The sequence below is a fragment of the Neopsephotus bourkii genome, unplaced genomic scaffold, assembly GCF_033783945.1.
Source record: "Neopsephotus bourkii isolate Nb327-2 ecotype Australia unplaced genomic scaffold, CSIRO-AGI_Nbou_v1 NB_745, whole genome shotgun sequence".
In the NCBI taxonomy this organism is placed as follows: domain Eukaryota; kingdom Metazoa; phylum Chordata; class Aves; order Psittaciformes; family Psittacidae; genus Neopsephotus; species Neopsephotus bourkii.
The window spans coordinates 2313317-2341055 of NW_026901243.1; the positions used below are offsets into that span (position 1 = coordinate 2313317).

The 27739-nt window shown below is 41.4% G+C and overlaps 1 protein-coding gene across 3 annotated transcripts in view; it reads left to right on the top strand.

Moving 5' to 3' along the window:
- CRHR2 (corticotropin releasing hormone receptor 2) overlaps positions 1-27739 on the top strand; it is a 155508-nt gene that overhangs the window by 115296 nt on the left and 12473 nt on the right. For all 3 annotated transcript variants that reach the window (XM_061354785.1, XM_061354786.1, XM_061354788.1), the window contains 5 exons: positions 2688-2748; positions 12465-12537; positions 22391-22476; positions 25587-25722; positions 27508-27549. In XM_061354785.1, coding sequence (XP_061210769.1) covers positions 2688-2748; positions 12465-12537; positions 22391-22476; positions 25587-25722; positions 27508-27549 — 398 coding nt within the window. The remainder of the gene's footprint in view (positions 1-2687; positions 2749-12464; positions 12538-22390; positions 22477-25586; positions 25723-27507; positions 27550-27739) is intronic.

Genomic DNA, 27739 nt, shown 5'->3' on the forward strand with positions numbered 1-27739 from the left:
GTACAATCCTTGTGGCTACTCAAAGACAGAAAAATAGCTCATTGCACGCCCTGTAACTTCAGTTCTACTGTGTTGGCCTGAGCCAGAGCAAAGGCTGCTCCTTTTCCCTAGCTGCATCAACATAACCTGAACCATCCTGCTGTCCTGCTGAAAAGGATGTAGGGCTTGCAGTGGATGGAGGCTGAATATAAGTCATCAGTGCCTTCTCATCATGAATGCAGTAAAACTCATACTGGGCTGCACTAGAACTGTGGCCAGAAGATTGAGAGAAATTACTAGTACTTCCTACTGAGGTTTGGTGAGGCTGCCTTTCGAATAGTGTGGCCAGGTTTGGGTCTCTTAAGTCAAAAGGGATGTGTAAAAATGAGATTATCCAGTAGAAGGCTGACAGTGTGATCAAGGTTCTAGAGGACATGACCTGTGAAGTGAGGCTGAAGGAGCTGAGCTTGTTTAGTCAGGCAAAGACTAAGTTCAGGAGGGATCTGTTAGTAGCAAGAATGATTTGAATGATAACTGCAAGATGATGGAGCCAAATTCTTCTTGGTAATAGCAGCTGTTATAAGAAGGGACAATGGTCAAAAATTTCAGGCTGGGAGGTTCCAATTGGATGTTAAGAAAATAGATTTACCAAAAGCTAGCAGAACACTGGAACAGATGACTTACGAGCTGTGGAATCTCTGACCCTGGAGGTGTTGAAAATTCAGCAAAGCTAAGCCCTGGCTGAGGTGGGCTGGTGTTGATAGTTCTCCTTTGAGCAGGAGATTGGAGTGGATGTATTCAGAGGTCTTTCCAAACATGTCCGTATTTTGAACTTGGCCAGGAGAGGTTTTGCAAGAAGAGACCTGGGCAGGCAGCTTTTTTGCTTGAATGCAAAATCTGAGGTCAAACGGTACTAGTGAATTTGGCAGTTCTTTTCTGTTGAAAGGAGAAACATACAAAAAAGTCACAAGTATTTTCTTTTCTGAAAGCAGAATGCTATTTTGTTCAGAAATGCCCCCTCCTCTCAGAGCTGAGCAGAAATAATCGAATCGCAGTTGTGAAGGCAGAAATTATTTTAAAACAATGTATGTCATTTAATCCAGAATCATATAGGAGGAAAGAGGAGTTGTAGAAGAAAAAAAATGTTCATGTAGGGAGTTGATCAAATTTTTTTCCCAATATTTTTCAATTCTCTCACCAAACTTGAAACTGATGTTCACACAGCACTCAGATGCCCTCACTGGTTTGGTCCCTAGCATTTTCCCTCCATACCTCTCTCAGTGCCCTCTGGGTTTCTGATGGCTAATTGTAGGAGTGGTGTGAGCTGAATATATCTTTCCTCTCACCTTTCTGGGTGCTTTCTGTCTCTGCTTTGCCTTCCCATATACAATCCTTTAATCATCATCATTCTCAAATCCTGTTTCATAGGGAAGACTCAACTCAAAAAAATGTTGAGAATTTTGAAAATGTGCTTCATCCAAAGATCCAAATGAGTTTACAAGCTTGTTGCAGCCTGGGACATAAATATCTAACCTCCAAGTAGTCTTTAATGTTTTGCTATAGCAACTGCAAGAAAATCAAAGGGACCACAGTTGCCTTAAAGTCAACCACAATTGTTCTGATCTCTTACAGAAGTATACATGTGTGTTTCTTAATATTTTTATTAACTGTTCTTACTCTACCAGATGTTGAGATGATCTTTTTTATTTATAATTGTGATGTCTCAAGGTTACCAAGATCACTTGTATTTAGAGTCTTCAAGTGCCTTAACCAAGACTTTCCTCACACAAGTCTGAAACTACTTCAGTACCACCCATCCATCCATCCATCCATCCATCCATCCATCCATCCATCCACGCTGGAGAGTTGGGCGGGGAATAACTTGATGAAATATAACAAGGGAAAGTGTAGAGTCCTACATCTGGGCAGGAACAACCCCAGGTTCCAGTATAGGCTGGGGAACGACCTGTTAGAGAGCAGTGTAGGGGAGAGGGACCTGGGGGTCCTAGTGGACGACAGGGTGACCATGAGCCAACACTGTGCCCTTGTGGCCAAGAAGGCCAATGGCATCCTGGGGTGTATTAGAAAGGGGGTGGTTAGTCGGTCGAGAGAGGTCCTCCTTCCCCTCTACTCTGCCCTGGTGAGACCACATCTGGAATATTGTGTCCCAGTTCTGGGCCCCTCAGTTCAAGAAGGACAGGGACCTGCTGGAGAGAGTCCAGCGCAGGGCAACTAAGATGATTAAGGGAGTGGAGCATCTCCCTTATGAGGAAAGACTGAGGGAGCTGGGTCTCTATAGTTTGGAGAAGAGGAGATTGAGGGGTGACCTTATTAGTGTATATAAATATATAAAGGGGGAGTGTCACGAGGATGGAACCAGGCTCTTCTCAGTGGCAAACAATGATAGGACAAGGGGAAATGGGTACAAACTGGAACACAAGAGGTTCCACTTAAACTTGAGAAGAAACTTCTTCTCAGTGAGGGTGACAGAACACTGGAACAGGCTGCCCAGGGAGGTTGTGGAGTCTCCTTCTCTGGAGACATTCAAAACCCGCCTGGACACGTTCCTGTGTAACCTTATCTAGGTGTTCCTGCTCCGGCAGGGGGATTGGACTAGATGATCTTTTGAGGTCCCTTCCAATCTCTAACATACTGTGATACTGTGATACTGTGATACGTGATTAACTCCTGACTTTTTGCTTCTGCAGGTATTCCTTGCCCAATCATCATTGCCTGGGCCATTGGCAAGCTATATTATGAAAATGAACAGTAAGTGATGTTAACATTTGTGTTTATGTGCCTGTCTAAATTGATTAAGAAATGCCTACAGACTGAACTGGTAATTTAGAAATGAGGCTGACTGATAGGCAAGAACAAAGGTCAAATCACCTCCATTCAAGCCCAGAACATGTCAAATTTCAGAGTGCTACTTGAGTCAACTCCTGAAAATACCTTTCCCAAATATCCTTATCCAAGCCCTGAAGCTATCATTTCATAGTGCTATACATGATTAACAGTCATAGTAATGGGAATTACTTCAATGGGAATTTTGCTTGAATAAGACCTTGATAAAAACTATGGTTGAGCGCTTAAGGATTTAGCCTTCTGGGTATATAGAATTCAGTTGACAGTCTGCCAGGAATAATCCTGTGGCTGGAATTTTCACATTTCTGCTTCTGGCTTTTCCAATTAGAAGTAGTTAGTGCATGACATTGAAAAATATGGGAGCAAAATAGGCATCTGTGTTTTGGGAATGTTTTCCTAAAACATCAATACTGGTCAGATGCACTTTCCAAGTATAAGCTTAGCTTCTACTTTTCAACTAGTTAGTGTCTGGATCAATGCCTGTTGTCTGTTACAGCTCCCTTCACTAATATTAAAAAAAAATCTTTTCTCCATGAACCTGTTTTTCAAATGACCACACTGTTTGTCTGTCCATATCACATCTGATTAAATGTAAGCATGTTCTACCTTGTAGGTGTCTGCATCTCTACTAGCCTGCTGTGTCTTACAATTAATGATGGTCAGTCAAAACAGTAAATGCAGTCTGGGGTGCATTTCGTCTCGCCTCGAAGGAGGTGTCCAAAGTAGATTGGATGGATTAGACTTACATGCACTATTTCTCCTGACTACAAGGGAGATGGATAGGATGACAGGCTGAGCTTTGAGCTTCTGTGGTATAGGCATGAGAGGAATTTTACTCTGCACTAAGAAGTTCCTCTTCTCTGACCCCCACAAACTTTTGAACCCTTGACCAACCTCTCTTCTCTATTTTTAATGGTACTTTGAAGGTGATAATCTAATTCCCAGGAGTTACACATATTGGCAATCAGAGGCTCCCCTTCACTGAAGAAAAAGTATTCTGTGATTCTGTCCCTCGCTACAGTAATCATGCAGGAGAATTCATACCATAGTTTCAAAATTACCAGGAAAACTTCAGTTGGAACTTGTTTCAAGGGTGTCCAAGTCAATCAGGCCTAAAACATGACCTCAGATCACCAGATTTCACTGATTTCTGAGCTCACAGACCTTCTTGTTTCTGGATGGGTAAAGAATCACAACATTCTGGGTCTTCTTCATGGTCAGGTTCCATGTAGTTTTTACATTGCACAAGCCAGGGCAGCATGGCACCTGTCTCATTCTGCTGAAGAAGGACTTTAGACCTCAAGAAATAGAGCTGAAGGAATTAGCTTAAGCAGCACAAACCAAAATAACTAAAACTTGTGTCTTCAACACTGGAGAGGCAAAACACCACATGCTTTAATAATGGCAACGCACATTAAACATTCCTGTTGTGAATGAGTTCAACACCGAGGTTTGGACACCTGATTTTGGAAGACTGTTCATCAATCCTAAAAGAAATAATGTAAAGTAGGACCCCTGACAGAAATATGCCACAACATAGAATCACAGAATACTTAGGGTTGGAAAGGACCTTAAGATCTTCTTAAGTTCCAGCCACCCCTGCCACAGGCAGAGACACCACACACTCTCTGATCACACTGCACACAAGATGGCCAGATGGAGAAATCACTACAGCATCTGTACCTGTGCGTTCTTTCACCATCTTTGCACACCTGCAGCATGAATGTGAAGGGATCTCACCTTGATTTATCGTATAAGAAAAACATGATATGTTTATATAGGTACATGTGCTACCTCTCACCAGCAAAGGTGTAGCTGGCCCAGACCCTTCACAACAAAAGGGGGGTACAAAATACAGTCATCAGAGCAAGAAAGACAAAATTATCCTATTTCATATGCAGAATATCTAAGCTATTCATGTTGAATTTCTAGGATCAGCTCTCGTCCTTGGGTGGATTATCGAATGGAACTTGTGCTTTTAAATCCATGTCATGGACAAACTCATGCACTCTTAATTACAGTATCACAGTATGTTAGAGATTGGAAGGGACCTCAAAAGATCATCTAGTCCAATCCCCCTGCCGGAGCAGGAACACCTAGATAAGGTTACACAGGAACGTGTCCAGGCGGGTTTTGAATGTCTCCAAAGAAGGAGATTCCACAACCTCCCTGGGCAGCCTGTTCCAGTGTTCCGTCACCCTCACTGAGAAGAAGTTTCTTCTCAGGTTTAAGTGGAACCTCTTGTGCTCCAATTTGTACCCATTACCCCTTGTCCTTTCATTGTTTGCCACTGAGAAGAGCCTGGCTCCATCCTCGTGACACTCCCCCTTTATATATTTATATACACTAATAAGGTCACCCCTTAATCTCCTCTTCTCCAAACTATAGAGACCCAGCTCCCTCAGTCTTTCCTCATAAGGGAGATGCTCCACTCCCTTAATCATCTTAGTTGCCCTGCGCTGGACTCTCTCCAGCAGGTCCCTGTCCTTTTTAAACTGAGGGGCCCAGAACTGGACACAATATTCCAGATGAGGTCTCACCAGGGCTGAGTAGAGGGGAAGGAGGACCTCTCTCGACCTACTAACCACCCCCCTTCTAATACAACCCAGGATGCCATTGGCCTTCTTGGCCACAAGGGCACAGTGTTGGCTCATGGTCACCCTGTCGTCCACCAGGACCCCCAGGTCCCTCTCCCCTACACTGCTCTCTAACAGGTCGTTCCCCAGCCTATACTGGAACCTGGGGTTGTTCCTGCCCAGATGCAGGACTCTACACTTTCCCTTGTTATATTTCATCAAGTTATTCCCCGCCCAGCTCTCCAGCCTGTCCAGGTCTCTCTGGATGGCAGCACAGCCTTCTGGTGTGTCGGCCACCCCTCCCAGCTTAGTGTCATCAGCAAACTTGCTGATAGTACACTCAATTCCCTCATCTAAATCGTTGATGAATATATTAAATAATACTGGTCCCAGTACCGACCCTTGAGGCACTCCACTAGATACAGGCCTCCAACTAGACTCCGCCCCATAGACCACAACTCTCTGGCTTCTCTCCTTCAGCCAGTTCACAGTCCACCTCACTACCCGATCATCCAGACCACACTTCCTCAATTTAGCCGCAAGGATGCTGTGGGAGACCGTGTCAAACGCTTTGCTGAAGTCAAGGTAGACCACATCCACCGCTCTACCATCATCCATCCACCGTGTTATTTCCTCATAAAAGGCTACGAGATTGGTCAAGCACGACTTCCCCTTGGTGAAGCCATGTTGACTGCCCCTCATAACCCTCTTATCCTTGATATGCCTTAAGATGGCACCAAGGATAAGGTGTTCCATCACTTTCCCAGGAATGGAGGTGAGGCTAACCGGTCTATAGTTACCTGGGTCCTCCTTCTTGCCCTTTTTGAAGACAGGAGTGACATTTGCTTTCCTCCAGTCCTCAGGCACCTCTCCCGTTTCCCAAGACTTGGTAAAGATGATGGAGAGCGGTCTAGCAATGACCTCAGCCAGTTCCCTCAGCACCCGCGGGTGCATCCCATCTGGACCCATGGATTTATGGATATCCAGATTGCTCAACTGGTCTTTAACCCATTCCTCATCGACTAAGGCAGACCGCTCCGTTGACCTATCTTCATCCGAGGTCTCAGCGGTACAGGGCTCTTCAGGACTGCCTCCGGCAGAGTAGACAGAGACAAAGAAGGCATTCAGTAACTCTGCCATCTCTGTATCTTCTGTCACCAGGGCACCCGTCCCGTTCATCAGCGGGCCTACATTGCCTCTGGTGTTAGTTTTACCTGCCATGTATTTGAAAAAGCTCTTTCTGCTGTCCTTGACCCCTCTCGCCAGCTTTAATTCCAAGGAGGCCTTAGTCATCCTAGCAGCTTTCCTGCATCCTCTAGCAGCAGCCTTATATTCTTCCCAAGTGGCCAGCCCTTCCTTCCATGACCTGTAAACTCTCCTCTTCCACTTGAGCATACCGAGCAATTCCCTATTTAGCCACGCAGGTCTCCTGACCCTCTTCCTTGACTTCCTACGTGTCGGGATGCTCCGATCTTGAGCTCGGAAAAAGCAGTCCTTGAACGTCAACCAACTATCTTGGGCCCCTTTCCCTTCAAGCAGCCTAGCCCACGGGATTTCCCCTAGCAATCGCTTGAAGAGGCCAAAGTTTGCCCTGCTAAAGTCCAGGGTTGCGATTCTACTTGCTATTCTACTGACCCTACCACACAAGATCCTGAATTGTACCATCTCGTGGTCGCTGCAACCAAGGCAGCCCTCAACCTTCACTCCTTCAACCAGACTCTCCTTGTTAGTGAGGATGAGATCCAGCAGCACACCTCTCCTGGTTGGCTCCTCCACCATTTGCACGACATTTGCCTAATATGCTTGCCAATGAAGGAAGTGCCAGGTTAGTCTTGATAAATTCAGACAATAAGACCTGATGTTTTGGGGTGTTTTCACCTTTCTGTCTTTAATGCTGACGTTTGCCTTGAAGTGAAATCTTCACACACATCCTCACTGTGTATCATAGCTGCTCTAAATGTATTGTGCATTGAGAAAGTCCCTACAGCTTCAGGAGTGCAATTCCTTTGATCTAGCACATGCACCTAGACAGATAGGCAGAGCTCTTTTAAAAGAACATCTAATAAGGGCATTAAGCTGTAAGGCAAAGGCTATAAAATGAATTCTGCTTTTCATATTTGTAGTAATACTGTATGTAGGGGAGACTCAGTAAAATGAATGAACTGAAGCAAAACAAGAAATTAATAATTTGTTGAGGGCCCGTCAGTTGTCATAAATATTCAGTCGTCTTCTTGAGCGTTAAAGCGTGTAATAATTCAGAGAGCCCCTGCTCACTGACTCCTGGCCTGAGGAAAGGAGCAGATTCTGTTAAACAGTCAAACTGAAGCACATGTAGGAATGTATTTCTGGTACATGTGTGTGAGATGTTCACGTGTGTGTATTTAATTTACTTACTCTGAATTAATTTACTTACTCCTCTGAAGTCCATCAGCCATTGAGACAGTTTACACTAAATTTTGGGGCATTTACAGAACCCTTTCTCTGTGGTGGGATGATATAGAAATCATGCTTTTCACCTGGATTCTCCAAGAATGTGCAAATATAGACAAATGAGAGAAAACTGAGCCCTGGCTTTGAGAAGCAACAGCTCAGGATACTGGAGAATCTCTCACCTGAGGAGAAGCTGAGAGGGGTGGGAGTGTTCAGCCTGGAGAGGAGAAGGCTTGGGATATTCTTATCAATTTTATAAATAGCTTACAGGAGGATATGAAGACGGTGGAGCCAGACTCTTCTCAGTGGTACCCAGTCACAGGACAAGAAGTGGTGGCACAAACTGGAACACTTGAAATTATGTCTGAACATCTAGAAACACCTTTTTGCTGTGAGGGTGGTAGAATGATGGAAGAGGCTGCCCAGGGAACTCCTGGGGTCTTTAACCTTGGAGCTGCTCCAAAGCCAGCTGGGCACAGCTCTGAGCAACCTGCTGCAGCTGACTCTTGGAGCAAGGGGGTTGACTAGTCAACCTCCAGAGGTCCTGCCAACCTCAGCTGGTCTGTGAAAACATGCTGCTCTCCCCAGGAAGCCTATCTTTAAGCTCCATTTATCTTGACCACTGTGGAAATCGTGTATTCCCTCATGAGGTTAGACCTAGCAAACTGGACACATGCAGAAAACATACACTCTCCTGCAGCTTCCAAGACTGTTTGGATATCTCAGTGGACAGCCCAAAATTCAGGACAAAATGGGAAACTCCTTCATCTGAGCATGCATTTCAAGTGTAACTTGTTTGGAGGTTGAATGGGGGTTCTAGTTATGTAACTGACAGTCATTTAAAAACTCAAAATAGTACACAGGAAGAATGTTTAGAAAATGCTTCAACCAGCTTATTTTTTTCATTTTTGTCCTTACTGGAGACCATGTTCTGCATGGTGAGGCAAAATACAGTCAGTACTGTGGCAAATACCCTCCCTGGGTTTTGCAGCTCTTTAACAAAATCTGACAGCTCTGAAAAAACAGTACTGTTAAGTCTCAATTGTTAAAAATTATTGTAGTAATTTCATTGATGGACAGTTGGTAAGGGGAAGAACATTAGTAAGATCTAATTAACGCTAGTGATAAAACCAATGATGGCTTTTCTATATAAAGAAGTATCCGAGACCCATGAAGAATATTAATTAATGCTTTTCAGTAGGAGTGTTTACATATCTTAATCTAATCAGAACTGTCTTCCTAATTGTCCTCTTCAATATTCAGGGAGTGTTTGTTTATTCTTTCAGAGGTTAAAAAAAAAAAAGGGGGAGAAAAAAAAAGAAAAAAGATAGAAAATGGTGTTTATTTTGAACAGGTTGAATTAAAATTCTGATGCACTAAGTAATTTTCTGTGGATTTTGGTTTTAAAGAAATATACAGGGCTGATTTCATTGCAGAAATAATGTCTTCTGTTGGATTTAAAGTATGAGTTAAGATGACAGGAAGAAGATTTTGCAGTGTCTCAGCTAAGGTCCCAGACTGAACAGCTAGATTATAAACATGAATTACAGCTAACCAAATGCAGGCATCTGTAATGTCAGTGACAAACACTGGTCCTCCCATCCGTACTCACCTGATTTAAGGGGTATATTAGAAACATTTAGGTTACAATGTAATAGATCTGTTTTATAGCCTAATGAGCTGAGCACTGTTCTAGAAAAGCTGCCTTTTTTTCGCCACTAACTACAAAAGGAATCTGAAGCCTCCAGGTCCTCAGTTAGATAACTTGTGGAAGGCTACCGTTGGCCACAACCTTGTTGTTTGATTGTGTGTTTATACACATGATGCTTCACTCAATGCAACCTTGGTCTAATACGGGGCATCAGATAATAAGTGTCAGCATTTTGCTCTTTAGTATTGTCTTACAGTTAAACGATATTTGAATTCCAAAGAACAGTGAGCAGCCTTTGCCCTGGAACATCATGTGTGCTCTCCCAGCTCAGTTCCAAATTCTGTGCTGACATTTTCTAGGCCACTAATTCCGGCACATGCTTAAGTCTGCTTCTTATTAGTCCCTCTGATAGATTCTGCTGCTAGAACAGCCAGCTTCCCAGAAACTTCTAATAGCTCTTGGTTCTCTGCATTTCAGGCACTATATAACAGTTCTCCCAAAATGCCCTTCAAAAGCCTCTCTCAAATGTACATCCTGCAAGTTCTGGAGAGCTGTGTTTCCTGCCTTGGCACATCCCGTAACTCATTCCTCTTCATATCTTTCCATCTGCATGACAAAAAAAAACAATAAAAAAAAAATTAAATCAGTTTCATTCATTTAAGGCTGCCCTCAGAGTTCTTCTTGGATGATAACTTGGCTGGAGGAAGTACTTTATTCCGTCTTGCCCTCATCACGAAATTTTGGAATATTAGCTGCAAAATTGCCAATTTACACTAATTTGCTGTCAGTGCACCAGGGAATACAGACATGTCTATATTTATAAAATATTCAAAGCTCTCTCATTCATTTGGAATTTAAAAGATGTAGAAACTGAACCAAGAAAAGGCAAACAACTGTGTGATACTGAGTTGTGTTCCTAAATGCTTGATGCATATCTCAACATTTCCATATCATCAGTTCACTAAGAGCATTTTGCAATGGGCAAACAGCTTCTTTGGTTTTAGCAAACAGCACATTTTGGAGGAAGGCATTATGTGATTCAAAAGAATTCCACATGAAACATAGTTTTCCTTATCTCAGTTTATTTGCCTTGAACTCATGTGGTCATGTCTTACAGACTGCAACCTCTTTGAGGCAACAAGTATTATTTCTGGCATGCTTATAAAACTGCAAATCTGCACCTGTCTCCATGGTCTCCTTGGTGCAGGAATTACCCTTGGTTTCATGTCTCCAGTGGCACTAAGCTTGTCTTTTGTCACAAGGTGAACACGGAAAGCATAATTTTTCCTGTGTAGACTTGTTATGTGGTATTCACACAAGGGAAAAAAAATCTCAGATCCTTGAACTCCAAATTCCACTTCCTACAGGATCTGCAGCTCAGCTACCTAAACCTTAAGGCATTATGATAGCAAATTTGTATCTGCTTGGTGGAACCAGGATCAAGGCCATGTGGCTATGACTCTAATATTCAATTAGCTGTGTCTGGAATTGTTACTGAGGCTGGAGTCCAAATAGCATGAAGTATTTCCATCCATATTATTAAACCCTCTTGGCCTCCAAATCAGGGTAGCTGCATTATGTGGACCATTGACAATGTCCTCTGGCTCATGCTAGCTCCAGATTTGTTCTCCAGGAATACTTTTGGAGTTGGCTATTGCTTGGCCTGGGCCAAAAATGCATCAAGGAAAAATACAGTAGTTTGAATGATTGAGTTCAGACCTGAGCCCAGTTTCTGATTCATTTACTGACATAAGTATACTGACATAAGAAAGTTGGGGCTGTTCAGCCTGGAGAAGAGAAGGCTGCGTGGAGACCTCATAGCAGCCTTCCAGTATCTGAAGGGGGCCTATAGGGATGCTGGGGAGGGACTCTTCATTAGGGACTGTAGTGACAGGACAAGGGGTAATGGGTTAAGGCTTAAACGGGGGAGTTTAGATTGGATATAAGGAGGAAATTCTTTCCTTTTAGGGTGGTGAGGCACTGGAATGGGTTGCCCAAGGAGGCTGTGAATGCTCCATCCCTGGCAGTATTCAAGGCCAGGTTGGACGAAGCCTTGGGTGAGATGGTTTAGTGTGAGGTGTCCCTGCCCATGGCAGGGGGGTTGGAACTTGATGATCTTAAGGTCCTTTCCAACCCTAACTATTCTATGATTCTGACTGATTTATTACTCTCAGTTAAGAGAATGAAGTGAACAACAGAATGGGTTGCTGCAAAATCATAGGTTTAGTCTGTTGTATTACACAGCTGGGAGAAAAACACTTGCCATTAGTGGAAGTGAAGGCCAAGCCAGCACTCAGTCACTTATGACACATCCAGGCTCTCTGCTAGTTCGAGGGTTTTCAGTTTACCTGTGGTTTCACTTCACCTGAGTTGATTTCCCTTTGGTGATGTTGGATCTGGTATTTGCTAGCTTCAGATGATGTCTCTGTACTATATGCTGGATTTGGTAGTCACCAGCTTGGTTCAAAGCCAAGCCAGTATCTTATTTAGACAGCATTTCCACGCAACTTGAGACATACTTGCTTTAGGTAACAGCCCTTAATTTGTGGAATTTAAGTGTCTCTGGGCACTGCAATAGATAACAGATTATTTTTTCTTTACAAAGAATATTTCTTTCATCCCTTTTTCAGACCCAGCAAGACACACCTTCTTCATCTTTTTTTTTAGCAGGTTCTCACATTTCTTGGAAATATTTACATGGGCAGTAGCAAAAAAACATAGAAGGAACATGAATGGTCTAATGGGAGGGGAAAATCAGGGCCAGGTCTGTGTCCAAACTAAACGTGGCTTTGTAGCAAAAAACTCAGTCACTTGCTGATTGTGTATATGACTAAATAACTTGGGAAATCAGGGAATTTTTCCCTACAGTGCCCTTGAGATTACAATCTAAAAGAAGTGCATTACCCTTTATAAATTATTTTCTTACTTGTTTGTTTTTGTTTTGTGGTTTTTTTTCCTTTCAGATGCTGGTTTGGAAAAGAACCAGGGAAATACATCGACTACATATATCAAGGGCCAGTGATTCTTGTTCTTCTGGTAAGCATGTATGTGGGTGGAATTATGCTGCCATCTTCCACTGAGGGGAAATTTGATAGGCATCTGTTATGTTCCACATCTACTTTTATGTAAAATAAGATACAAACAAGGTCAAACGTCTCCAGCTGTTCTCTGAAGTTGCCACTGCAGCTAACGTTACAAGTCAAAATTACAGTGATCTAGTTTTGACTGTTTCCTTGACCTCAGGGCATTCTTTCCTTCTCCATCTGTAATGCTCTTTGCCTTAGTGCAATGTCCTGAGATGCGGCAAGTAAAAATATTCAAAACCAGAAGGTACGTACAATATCCGCTCATCCCCTTGAGGCTCTTGAGAACGAGGGCAATTCCATCATGCACAGATTAGAAAAATGTAGTCATTATGTAAGGAATTGCATCTCCTTGTACAGGTGTCTCCATCTTCTAGATCCCCATCATTGCTGTGTATTTGTTAGCTTCCCTGTTGTTAAGTTTCATTTTCAGTGCCGCCTACAGTTAACAGGCTGTTTATCTGTTTACCCAACACTGTCTCCTGTGCCAACAAAGAGTAGGCAGAGGAAGAAGGAAGCTCATTCATAAATCATTTTGAACCATCAACTAAAGCACAGTGATGCTTTCTCAGAAAATACTGGGTGTGGACGGAAAAGATCAATGCTATTAGAAAGGACAATGCTGAAAAAAATTATTCTATTCTTCCACTCCTTTGCCGTAAAAGCCACCTAGAAAGAAGGCAAATGTCCTAACAGAGGATACATAGGGCTCATTGGGCTCCCCTTTCAGGGAACCAAGACTCAGTATAGCTCTCTTATGCCACTCCAGCACTCAAATGCTCCAGAATAAGCAGCCACTGCCAGCTTTTTCAAAGCCTTGTGCTCTCACCTTGTCTATGCTGTGCCTTTCATGTGATTCAACATGAAAAAAACCTTCTCTGTTGCCTAGGAAGCTAACTACTAATCTGAATGTTTCCTAACCTGAAATCATGAGTTAATTTCTGTAATCATTAAGATGCAGCAAACAGGCAATATTGTAAGTAGCTGAAAAGAGAAAAAATGTAGTAGGAGTCTGGTTTTGTCTAAAAACTCTTTTTTTATTTTCTAAGGAGGAACATACAATTGGTGTGCACAATATAATTGTGTGTCACCAAGGGAGTCATCCCAAACCCACAAACAGCCTCACAGTAAATTGTCTCACTGATACAGACTAACGCGCAAAGGAATCCTATTTAGACAACACAAGGTAGAAGGCTTGCGATGCCTGCAGCATTTAGATTTCAAATCATTGCCTCGAAGTCTGTGAATCTATCATAACGCCTTTAGTCAACAAGATCTGTAAAGGCCTTGGATAGCATCTCTGGCAGATACCACAGGTACCTTAGAGACCTGAAAATAGCTTTGTTCTCCCAAAAACTTCACTTTATAGACCCCAAAGAGGCACAGAAAATAGAGGTATGGTTGAAGGCTGCCTCTTTATATACAGATCTACATCTAATTTAGAGCAGCCTTGAGACCCCTCTAAGCTGAGCCAGTAACTTTGTTGGCCTGAACTGACATTCTGTATTGAACCTTTCTACATTGGCCTGCGCTTGAGCCCTAATTAAAACACTAATGAGATGACAACAGTAATTGCATTGTGGGCTGGAAAGCAGCTGATACAATTTTGAAAAGTAGCATAAGGACAAGCTCTTCCTTCCCTCTCCATATGGTTACTCGCATCAAAAAGCACTTCTGGGAGAGGAAAGGAGGTTTCTGGAAATATAATCTAAAAGCCAAATCTGAAAATTCCTCTTACAATACACTCCTCATTGCAAAAATATGCCCCCCCTCCCCTTTTCTTTTCAAACTATCAGTTGGGTCTTGTGTTTATAATTAAAATATATAACTCCACAGTGTGTTAAAGCAACTTGACAAGGTCATTTTTTGATCCTTATGCAAATGAAATCAAATCGTATGCAATGACTCAAGCATCACATATTATTAAAGGAGTTACTGACCCTTTCAAGGGTGTCATGAGAAATGCTGGATTAAGAGCACTGAAGTTTGATGACCTGACATATACTCCAGGCAACACAGTCAAACACAGTCAATGCCTCTGCCTTACACAGATGGGGACAAAATGCTGCTTTCCTCTTCCCTCCAGTGAACAATGGTCACCAGAAATGGAACACACAAAGATTTAACAAATCATACAAGTCTGTGATCTCTTTCAGTCACAGCTATTGAGTTGAATTTGAACAGATGAAGATAAACATTTTTAATTGAAGTTTATGTTTTATGAAAGAAAAAACACCAATTCTAAGAGAGAATTATTATCCCTCTGTACTGGGAGCTCACACTAAAAACTCCATCAAATTACAGTCCCTATCCACATGTGACCACTTAACCCATGGCAGTTAAATAGGTTTCATCCACTTTACTTAACTAAGAGCCAAGTTACCAGTGCACAGCTCAGCTGAGTTTTGTTTCCTTGTTTGACAAAGGTAGCATCATTACGTGTTTGAGAGCATCATTGTACCAGCCAGTGGCAATATGATTTGAGTCTGCTTGTTGGTAAAATTCTTAGTTCCAGAGGATGAAACCTGCTTCAAAAGATGCCAAGTCTCTTTAAAAGATACGAGGATTTTGTGTCAAAAATTATTTCCACTCGTTTTGATTTCTCATTTTATTGCCTCTATGCATTGAACTGCTGCAGCAGAAGACAGCCTAACACCAGGAGTTCTAAGGTCATGCTGGAGTTCTAAGCCTCACTGGGAAAAAAAGATTGGCCCAAAATAAGCCCTTTGATCATGATAGTAGTCCTCAAGTCTATCTTTAAATCATATTATTTCTGTTACATCTAAGGGAACAAAAACTTTGAATGCTGTAGAGATATTTCTTTGATTGCTTTCCTACTTGTCTTTAGAATAAACCTGAATGCTGACATAGGCTGAAAACAAGAAACAATTTCTGATACAATTTCAGAGGCAAAGGAAGCTGGGTATAAATGCCGATATGCTGATCCTAAGCGTTGAGTAAGAAACTTGTATATTGACAAAAAACTATGAGAGAGAAAATGTAGGTAATCATCCTTCTTTCCTTCATTTCTGAACGGATTTTGGGCTTGAACATATTCCAGGAGAGATCTAACCATTCTGTACATTGGATGCTTTGCAGTTCAATAACACTATAAATATACACTCTGCTAGATATCTTCTCTTGAAATTAGAGGGGTTTTTTTTAATTATGGTGTCTTTCCTCAGAGTGGCATAACCAAGTTTTAACCATACATCCCTCTTGGAACTCGAAGAAGGGACAGAGGGTTCGATATACATGCCAGAGAACTGAACTTCAGCCTGATTTTATTAAGAAAAAATAACTTCTTATGTGCAATTTTAAATACAATCTCTGTCAAAGAACTGGTGAACCATTAAAACAGCAAGATCAGAGGACAAACCACAGGGGCACAGACAGGCATCAGAAGCAGCTACTTCTTTTTCAGTAACTACTGTTGTGAATTGGACTGCTCTGCAATATTTCACAGAGCTAAAACTGAATTAAAATTTCTGTTTTTCAAACAGGCAGATCAAATATTTGGTTTTTTTTTTCAAACCTTTCTTCCAGTTTTAGTTGTTTTTTTTTCCCTTGTGCTTGAGAACTGAATAGTTTTGTAACCTCTGCTTTTTGAGTCTTATTGAAAATAATTCACCACAATCAATTAACTGCTGCTGTAAGTGGGTATGTGAGCTGATAGGAAGACCTGGAGATCACTTCTCTTTCCTTCATCAGCTGCTTACTTTTGAACAAGGTAGATTGCTGCTCTAGGTCTTAGTTTCTCCAGCTATAAAGCAAGCTTAATGGCACTTATCTTCCTTTGTAAAATGCTTTGAGAACCCTGGATGGCAAGTGCTGTAGAAGAGTGAAGTGTTCTTATGAGTTGAGCTCTTCCTTGTTCCAGTGTGGAATTTTTCTCAGGAGACAGCTGACGTGTAGTGAAGTGGTCTTTATGATGTGCTAATCATTAACAACATACCATTTTTGTGGTGGCAAGATCAAAGCTTGCCCCAGTACTCAAAGTGTGACCACACAAATCAATTTTTACAGCAGCATCCTGTTCTCTGTTTTATTTTCTTTTGCTTTCTCAGCAATCCAAATATTTTTCTTTCCTTTCTTGAATCATCTCAGTTCCTCATGACTTGAACCTGCCCTGCCTGTGAAACTGCCAGGTGGACTATTCACAGCAGCCTGCCCATGCTTTAGGGTCTCATGTCGTCTTGGTAATTTTCAATGTGCTGGTTGAGTGGTGGATGAGTTTCTTATTGAGGGCCTGTTCCTCTCTTCAGGCAAGAACTTTCTGTATGCCATTGTTATTTTTGCAAGGGGTAGTTTTTCTGGTGTTGCAACATTCAACATGTTCCTGGCTTCAGGTAAAATAATTGGAGAGAAGCCTAATTGAGTCACATGTGACTAGAGACCCCATGGTAGTTGATTTTACTGGGGAGTTACCTGCAGTATGTTTCTTTAACAAAGCTTTTTGAATATAGGGTGTTTCAGGAGAGACAGAAGGACCAGCACAGTGGTAAGAGGGGGGTTATAAGACTGGAAAAGAGGCTGAGGACATGCTCATGCATGATACAGGGTTCTAGTGAGGAAATGGTGTGATCCCAACTAGGACTGGAGTAGTTTGGGCTTGAGTTTAGGTGACAGTGTGGGCAAAGAAGGGCCTGTGTGCTGATGTGTAACACACACATTAGGTAAGGAGGGTGTGTGTTCATTTACCACTTTCTCCCTCCCTCACCAAACCACACCATCCCATGCAATCTTCAGGATGGATATAGTCCTGCTGTGCTTGCCTGAAGACTCTTCCATCGTCTCCTTAATCATGACCATCAGCCACATTATGCCTCGCTCATCTTAATTGTAACTTGTTATTCCTGATCAGATCGTATTTTCCAGCACTTTGCTATATGCCAAAATGAATCATTGTGGTGCCTGTAACTCTTGAAAGGAAAAACTTTATGATAAAAAGCCCTGTTTGAGTGTGTGTCAAGACAGTATGATAGAAAAAATAAAACACGGCATTGATAAACTGTCTGACTATTCATTTGAGGTCAGGGTGACAGTATATCATGCTCCAGCTAAAATGACAGCAGTGATGCCAATTTGGGTTATTTAATCCTGGGGTGGATTTTATCTTGTTGCATAAAAATGCAAAGAAGTCTAAACAGAATAATATTTACATTTCCTGGGAGTAAAGAGAAGCAAGCATTCTAGGAAGCACAGAAGTACAAGCTTTCTGTGAAGCATAAAAGAGAAAGCCCAGCAGAAACGAGCAAAATAAATGCTAATTGCTCATTAAACTCTCAAAAGAGAAGAAGAAGAGCTTAATTACTTCCCATTTAAATTCCTGAGCTTAAGGAAAACCCTAAAGAAGCCTTCACATTCATCGTTCCCTCTTTTACACATCTTGGAATACTTTGGCTATTTCATGTCTCTAAGGGAGATAAATTTCCTCCCAAGTGGAGTTTGGATTTTATGACAGAAAATTTTTATGACCTAAATCTTTCACTGAAAAGTTTCTTTTGGTTCAAAAAAGCTTCTGGATTTGTATGTTCAGATTATAATTGATCAGTGCCAAAACAGATGGTTCAAATGCTTTTTGGATCACTGGTTTATAGCTCCATTTTGGGGCTCTGAATTTTAATCTCAATTTAGAAATGGAAACACTAAAATTCCAAGGCCCTGGGAAGATAGGAAAACTGCTTCTTTCTCATCTGTTAGTTGGAGAGAGTTTTATTCCAGCAGTAAGGATATTCTTAGCACACCATAAATAAGAGAATAAGAAGTAAGCTGGTCTATTCTGTCATCAAGACCTCACCTTCAGATTCATTTTACCTATCACTGAATATAAAGGGAAAAATCATTAGTTCTATTTTGTATTATGAAGCAGAAAACATGAATAAACAAAAATGAATAAAAACATCAAATGAGATTAAATATAAAGGATGCACTGCCTGTCATCATTACTTCTCTTAAATGTCCATTCATCAGCCTCCATGTATGGAACTAATGTGTGGGTTTTGTTACAGCTGTCTAGTTCTGAGACAAATTAATTTGTTGACACAGAGCTCCAATAATAACAAGAAAGTCCTTGACAAATAACTGTGTGCTAGATAGAGTACAGAATCTCTTTCCTAGGAGCACTCACTTTGCAGTAGTAAGATCTTTCTTACTTTGAAACACTACTGTACATACATACATAAGCAATAAACACCAGAGGCTGCATCTTCTTTGCTTGTTAATCAGAATCAATCTGTTGGTCACTAGAATTAGGTTTCATATAATATAATGTCACAGATCCTCAGTAGATACAGCCACACTCATTCAGTTGAAGCTCCCATGGGATACCCCTGGACAAGCTGAAGATCACTGGATGATTTATTTGGGCAACTGGTTCAAGTCCAAGCACTATTTATCCAAAACCTCCCATTTAAAATATGTCAAATGAACCACTGTTGAGAGGTATCTGTTTCTTTCCACTGAATATGAGTAGAACCTGGGATAACCAGCTGCCTAGAAGTAATCTAAAATGAAATTATGTCAATCCAACTCAGCTATTTGCGCTTTTACTGTGTGATAGAATCACTTTACATGCGAGGCCAAATCACTTCACTCCTAGGTAGCTAATGCAGCAACATACACCATGGCACCAAAAATGGCTCTCAGTGACTGTGTTTAGGCAACTAAACACAACCTGGTAATACAACTCTTTAATTTATGCCTTCCCAACAGGTCTGTCTATGCAGATCATATAAGCAGGCACTTCAAACTGGGGAGAGCCATCTCAGGCTGAAGTAAACATCTCAGATAGGAAGAATTATATTGTAAAACTACTTATTTTTCTTCATAGGTTATTAAAAGAGGCAGTGATAACTAGCTCAGGGGTAGTTATCTACCCTGGGGCTGTCTACAAGGCTACTGAGTTTTATTGTGGGCATGAGACCTGTAGCATCCTGTTTGGCATTTGAAGGATTGCACAGCAAAGGAGAACTCTGGGACAAAGATAGAAGGAAAACAATATAATAGTAAGATGTTTGCAAGACCATCAACCTCGTTGACAAGTACATGATTACAAACATTAATGGAAGAGGCAGGGTGACAGTCACTCTGATATGAAGACTTGGGATTGCTCAGTACATCCTCAGGTGGATTTTAGTGTCTGTCTTTGGGCTCACAGGCTTGAGCACTGCCCAAGTGACTAAGGATATTCAATGCATGAACTAGGAAGAGGACTTGCGGTGAGTGGCCTCTCTCCTAGGAAATATTACAGAAATAATGTCACTAGCAGGCTTTCCCCTGACACTGGGCAGCTTCTTAAAAGTAAACACTGATCTGTCTGCCTTCCTGTTGCTGTTCTAGACAGTTGTGGTCTCCTACCAGCCCTGTGTCACACGGACCAGTGCCACCCGTAGGCCTTCACTGTGTGAAAGTTCCTCAAATGCTGCTGTGGTCTGTGCTTGGGCAGCTGAATTGTCTCTCTGAATGTGGCCTCCATTGGGATGCTCAGATTTTGGTGGTACCCAGCACAAGAAAGCTTCGTCTGAGAGTCAGTATTACTGCTGCCAAACAGATGAGCTAGCCAGCTGTCCCAGGGATCAACACAAACATACATGAAAATTTAGGTGAGAAGTATTAATACATCCTTTCTGTATATCATCAATGTTTTCTTTCTGCAACCCTCAAATAGGGGAATCTTAGGGGAAAGAGTGGGAGAATGAAAAATTGATCTATACAGAATAAAGAGATATTTCTAGTGAAGTAACTCCCAAACTTTTCAGCTAACAATCCTCCTTCTGGACTGATGAATCACACTTCTGCAATTTAATTTCACACAAGATCAAAATTCTTAATTTTTCTGATGCAGCCTGCGGCAGTTTGAATTTCCAGTTCCCTCTTGTCACATCAAAGTAGGACTCGTGAAACTTGAAATGCTTTCTCTTGTCCAGTTCATCATGTTAACCCCATGTGATTAGTCCTACTTATATTTGGAACTTGCGCATCCCTGAGAGTGTATAATTCCATCTGGCACCTTCCATTATGATTGCAAAAGTGGCAAGTATCAGTGCCCTTTCTGCATCCTCAATAGAAATAACCCAAAGCTAGCTCTGAGCTGACAAAGAACCTTCAGATTTACTAGCAGAATTTCAGAGGCAGAAGTTTTCTTTCTGTGGGATAGACACCCCCATCCGCCTCCCCCTCAGCAGAGGTTGACTGAGCATTTTCTGAATTGAGGAATGGTGTAGTCATCAATGTGAGGAGTTAAAGTTTCAAGTCAAACCAGTGATATGAGGCTGGTTTAGTCTCTGATAAATAGAGAACCATTTAACCTCAAGCTCTTAAGTATGACAAAGACAATTCTAACAAAAAAAAAAAAATACAAACTGCACTATTTTATTTCCTATACTGCCTAAAGCTCTCCTGATAAGAAAATAATTTCAAATATGTCACATGTTAACTCCTATAGCAGCATTTTTGTAACTATCTCACATACTAAGTGTTTAATGTTCATGCTTACCAACACTGCCAGTCTGCCAGTGTCTATTCAGGTGCTTATTGTACCATTTCTTATAAATAATGTTAAAGCAACTGCAGGGGATGATCTGATGGATGCCAAGATACTGCAATCATTGAAATATACCACACTGCATGAAATAATAGCAGCCTATTTTGAGAACACCTTGAAATTGGCAGCTCTGCTACAGCTTTCATAAAGAGTTGGAGGTCAATCACAGAAACATTCCATTCATAGACTGCAAAATGCCAGGAACCCTGGCACTCTGGAAATGTGTGTGAGATAAATGTCTTCTCAAAAGCATAGGCTGTGACTTCGGTAGTCCTGAGATAACAGTTCTGTAGTTCTGACAGTGTACATCGTCAACAATTTTGAGGCAGATCAGTATGTTGTAAGCTGCACTACTTCATGAGTTGAAAGCAACCCAAAACTTGCTCCTCAGTGCCAAATCCTTCTGCTAATCACAGTCTATAATCCAGAATCTTCTTTTCAGGGTTGTTTGCTTGGTGGTTTTTTTTTTTTCTTTTGTGTTTACAGTGAGAGGAAATTTATGTAACAAGGTTGCTAGCAATGCTACAAGAACAGTAATTAGAGCAAAACTCAATTCTCAGTGCTGATATGGTAACAGAAATACTAATTACCTATCTCAGCAGATTAAAAAGGATAGTGGTAAATATAATCATCTCATCTTTAAAGACTGCAAGGAAAAATAAGGTTTTTTCAGGCATGGTTTATCTGCTCTGTTTTAAACGTCTCTTGCAAGTGTAAGGTGTAGCTTTCACTGAATAGAAAGGGAGCCTGGTGTGGCTAGCTCACATTCAGATCCCTGCAGTGCAGCCTTGTACTGTAGGCCTGTGAAGCCCTACCTAACCGTTACGGCCTCCTGTGGAACGGAAAGATGGTTTCAAATGCCTGTCATAACAACACAGCACAATGCTGCCAAATGGTCTGTGCAGGGAGCCTTGGATGTGCTCAAACAGAAACAAAGGTGAGTAGCCAAACAAATCCCACCGTTAGTTCTTTGTGGCACCCAGGAAGGGAGTAATAGAGAATAAAAATAAGTACCTTGCTGAGACCTTGAATTTTGTGCTCCATTTTCATTGCTGTTTTGAAAACATTAATAGCCTTTGGATATTTGCTGCATAGTTGGATATTGCCAGTAAACTTCCAAGTCTGTTGCAATCAGTGATAAAACCAAAAGGCTGTTTTCAGATTGGAACTACAAAATGTGCCTTTTAAGGAGTATCACATCCTTTAAGCCATTACTTGATTCAGCAGTCTTATTTTTTCCTCTCTTTTCCTTCTTTTCCAGATAAATTTTGTATTTCTATTTAATATAGTTAGGATTTTAATGACAAAGCTGAGAGCTTCAACCACTTCAGAGACAATACAGTACAGGTAAGTCAGCTGGTGCTTCTTGCTCTTTCTGGTGTTAAGAAAGTACTACCTTGCCTGTCTTGCCCTTGTCCTATCTTTGTCCTTCTGGATGACACTGTTGATCTCAGAGGGTGTCTTTATTGCCCTTTGAGCTCATACAGTTAAGTACACAGTATTTATTTTTGCAGGCTACCTATAAAAGTGTGCCTGCTTTTTGTCTGTCCACTCCATTTCAGTGTTCAAGCAAAGCAAACAGCCTAGGCTTACAGATACAGCCATGTGCCCTGCCACAGTCAGCAGCCTCTTCACCTCCATCAGGCGTGCACATGCCAACACACACATGAAATTTCCCACTTCCAGTGAAATCAGAAGGATTTGATTTCAAGTGGGGATAGGAACTTTATCAATTTCTGGATGTACACAAGCATACGTATTATATAAATATATCACAACTTCTTTCACTGATGACTAGGACATTCATGTAGCTAAGTCAGTGAAAAACTGTGTGGTCACTAGTAGGTTGCTTCTCTGTCCCAGTCTCCAGCTTTGTAGGTGCAGAACAATACAATATGAAGACTGCCCAATAAATCATGTGCATATGCATATTAAGATCCTTGTTCATACTAATATCCTAGCAGAGCGAGAAGTAAAAGAAGATCAGAGCCTGGGCTAAAACACTCATATCTGTAATCAATAGCAGTACCATTACTGATGATTACTGTGTGCATCCAGGCATTTATAGTAGGGTTTAATGTTCTTTTTAAGTGTAAGGTATGGGAATGAAGGGCAACTGTGCCCCTTCTAAGATGGTGCCAGCATTAGTGTAACCACTCAGTGGGTTGCATCACAGAACTGATCCTCAGCAAATCATTGCCTTCATATGGGGTGGCCTGTCAGGTAGATCAGTTCCCCAAGCTGGCTAACTGTGCAACCTGACAAGCACCAGTATAGCAGAAAGGAGAAGACAGGAATGTTTAGCCCAGGGCAACAGAAGGAAGGTGGCCTGGCCCCTTCCAGCAGCAGTGTGGACTTAGATCAGTCTAAACAGTCTGTTAGCGTCTGCAGTATCTTGCAAGGTTTGTAGCATTTATGGGCAGACAGGTCCTTACATTGGGAAATAGCACAGTAAGATTGGTCTCAATCCTCTAAAACACTTTGAGATAAAATTTCAGTGTATCAAGCAGATGCTTGAATCCTGGTATCCTCAATTTAGCCAGCTCTTGACTCTGGAGGCAATTCTGCTGCAATAATGGGGTTTTGTTGTTTTACCTGATTCCTTCTTTTCACTCTTGTCTGTGGTTTGAAGACAAATGTGAAGTTAATGCAGAAGTCTGATTTTCTTGTTCAAACATTTCTCTGCACGATTCCTGCAGAGAAACGAGAGGAGAAAACACCCATTTTTCTTTCTTAAACTTTATGCCGTTACACTAAAACTAGCATGGAAAAGCCCTTATTCAAATTTCAGTACATTTTTATCCCCCACAGTTTGCAGGGAGCATTAGAAATACTAGATTCTGAGGCAATCTAAAGTAACTGCCTTCATCCTTGAACAGATGATGGTGATCTTATCCCTGATACAGTCTCCGTGAGGGAAACTTCTTTTTCACAGCCTAGATAGAAACCCTTACAATTCCAGGAAAGCCTGGGGCAGGCCTTGCTGCTCTAAAGCTGAGTAGTACAAACATTTGTTAATGAGGTATTAAATGGTGTGGCAGCTATATTGTTCAGACTCTCACTCTGTCATGACACTGGTGATGTTTCTGTGCTCCCCTGCTTTCCTACCTGCCTGTCTTTACCTACCCGTTACAGCATTATACAGAGATTTTTACAAGCTTTGCAAAATTGCAGTCTTCTGTGTGTGTACAGCACCTAGCACAATGAGGTGCTGTTCTGCAACTGATATCCCAATACACTATTATAGCACCAATAATAAAGATTAGCCCTTCATAATTATGTTAATAATCACTGTGCTTCACTGTGTACAGCCTGCTTGTTGATTCTTTATAAGACAGCCCTAAGCAATTGAGTTGGGTGCGCAGGTGTTGCAGAAGGAGAGAAAACATTTACACTCCAGACAGAATCAAAAGATGGGCATAGAACAGGTTTCATGAGCACTGCATTCCTGCCCTGGTCAACAGCTAAGTTGTGCATTTATCACATCACCCTCAGATGTAACAAATCACTCACCAAACCTGCAGAGAATCTTAGGGCTTCGGCAAAATTAAAGCCTCACTGATGGAGAAGAAACTGTGTCGAGGAAGAAGAGAAAGAAAGGGAGTGATATAAAATGGTTCCCATTTGTCCCTTGGAGTTCACAGTCTGGGGACAAACAGCAGGATTTAAAGGCAAAGACTTTCTCAGAACATGTTTCTCCAAGGGGTCAGGCACTGGTCAGAAAGTGTTAACTAGCAAACTCACCTGTAGCTTCACAACCCAAGGTGGAGGCTGTCACTCTTTCCATGGTCCTCTGCTAAACTCTATCCAGCCTTTCAGATATGGTATCCCATAGGCTCCCTCTTAAATATCCTCTCCAAAGCCCTAAGAAACTGGTGTTCTTCATTGCTGAGGACCCAAGAAGCCTTCATTTTGGGTTACACAATAATCTGATGACAAACCTGTGCAGGCAGACTAAGAAGTATCTAAAATTGGATGTTCTCCTGGGAAAAAAACTGAGAAGTTTTTCGCCATTATGCAAACATAGGCTTCCACTGATATCCTCAGCAAATGCTCTAGCAGCATGCCTCGTGAGATGGAGGTACCCACAGGGAGAACTTGGCTTCCCTAACTCTTCACTAGTGACAGACTCTGGACAGAAGTTGACATGAATTTCTCTCTTAAAATGCTTCTTTCCTCCAATGACTATACATTTCAGATAGCCCTGACATGTCTTAGGCCATCCTTTTGTTTTCTTCTCACCCTGTTTGACATGTACAAGTGCTGAACTGTCTCAAGGAGACACCTCAGTTCCCTTTCTAGCGGATGTAGGTACTTCACTTCCCTCTGAATTGCTCTGAGACTCATCCCCTCTCTCCACTAAGGAGTGACTTATTTGGATTGGGTCAATCTACAGTGGTTCAGATAACACAGTTGTTTTTTCTTGTGGTCACTTGTGTTTTGTTTCCTGCCCACAGGAAGGCAGTCAAGGCAACATTAGTTCTTCTGCCTCTGCTGGGCATCACCTACATGCTTTTCTTTGTAAACCCTGGTGAAGATGACATTTCCCAGATTGTTTTCATCTATTTCAATTCCTTCCTGCAATCTTTTCAGGTAAGAGAGTATGTTTACAGCTGCTTTCAGTTACGGCTGAAAGGATCCCCAGTGCATTTCAGCCATGAAATTTATGGCAATTAAGTCCATGATAGAAATATTAGTTGAAAATAGGTCAGCTTTGTTCATGCTTACATAATAGATATATAAGCATGTCATGTGGAGTGGACATCTCTCAGGTGTGTCCTGGAGGGATTCATCTCCCTTAATATCAGTGCTATATTCAGTCTGTAGCTGCAGATTCTCACCTGGGCTCCATCTAAAGCCAATGGAGAGAGAGATGATGTTGCACCTATCCTAAACTGCCCCTGAAATCAGCCTCCCAAGGAACCTCTCTCTTCACAAAGCACACAGTGATCGGAGGCTTAGGGTAGGTGTTGCTAAAGCAAAGGGAAACAACTCCTACCAGCTGGGCTAACTTGACTAAGATGTTAGCTGTATTGCTCAGTCTCTCACTCCAGCTCTGCTGCAGTGGTAAATGCACTCAGCTACCAAGACTGTACCAACTAAGAACTCATACCTATCTCCTCCCTCCCCTTATTTAATATTTTAATAATATTAATTTTAATTATATATTAATAACATTTAATATTTTCTTAATATTATTAATAATTAATAATTTTGCTAATATTTAGATGTTTTTAATAATATTTAATAATTCTGCCAGGATAAAAGGCAGTGGAATAGAAGTAATCGTATCAGCCTTCTGGATTTGTAGATGTGTCCTATAGCTTTACCTCCACTTAAAGACCTTACTGAACTAGGGTGGAACTATGTTTGACATTAATGTTTTCTCTCTAGTATGGGCAGGAACAAGCACTCTGATACCCAGGATATTAATACAAATATACAGCACACACACTGTCAAGCCAAATCTAGGGTTATGGATTACAAAAGTTATGAGGTTTAGGTTACTGTTTTTACTGATTGCATGTTTAGCTTTGAAAGAGAACATCCCACCAGAAATCACAACTAAATATCCAAAATGGGAAATGTCCCTTTTTTTCTATGAACAGAGGAAACTTATTTTTTGTTAATTAACTGATCCACATTTTTCATTCCCTAAAATTAATTGTACTGTTTATCTGCTGATACTCAATGTCTTAAAAAACACTACACTTGTTATTTTATTGTTTGTATTATAAAGAAACATGTAAGAAAGAAAACAGGAAATCTCTCCTTTATGATGACAATAATTACAGTCAATTTCTGAAAGCAAAATGGGTAGGATTCTGTTCACAGGTTTAGAGATGAAAGATTCATCATGATGTCATCTGAGCTTCCGTTATAGTCATTATAATCTTTGCAGTCATTACAGGGATCTAGTCAATGCTGTCAGTAGATTCCACAGAGTAATTCAGCTCAAATGAACTTAAGCAACCTGATGATATGCTTGCCCACACAAGACCATCACAGGTCATTTGGCACCTCCCTGAAAGTGTCTGAGACATCCATATCGACCTGGCAGGCATACCATAGTACCTGTGAGAGGTTTGTGCTGTTTTAGAGGGGGCAGCTGGAAGCTGTAGATATGCTTTAGCACAGCTGAAGAGGCAATGCCCTCTGTTAGTAGAAGAGCTGCCTGGATTCCAGCTTTCATGTCTCACCTATGAGCTGAAAGACACTTCCTATTTTCTCATCAAGTTGTACAGTACCAATTTCATCTGTTTAAAGGTGGATGTTCTCAACAAGATTATGTTTTTGCTCAGGATGATCCCAACTCAGTCCCTGATTCTGTGTGTTGAAATTCATGCTTAATAACTGACTGTTTTCTATCCTTTACAGGGTTTCTTTGTGTCAGTATTTTACTGCTTTTTGAACGGTGAGGTAAGTAGTGTCCCCTTTTGTCAGTGTAATTAATTCTTGGGAGGTGGAACTTACTTGGATGCCTGATTGTAGAGACATGAGATGTTTTTTGCATGGGGTCATAGTCCCTTCCGTCTGTTGCTCTTGCAGAAGTTTCTGTTACTGTGCATTTGAATTTCCCAATTCTCTTTGTAGGTGTCCTTAGTTCACA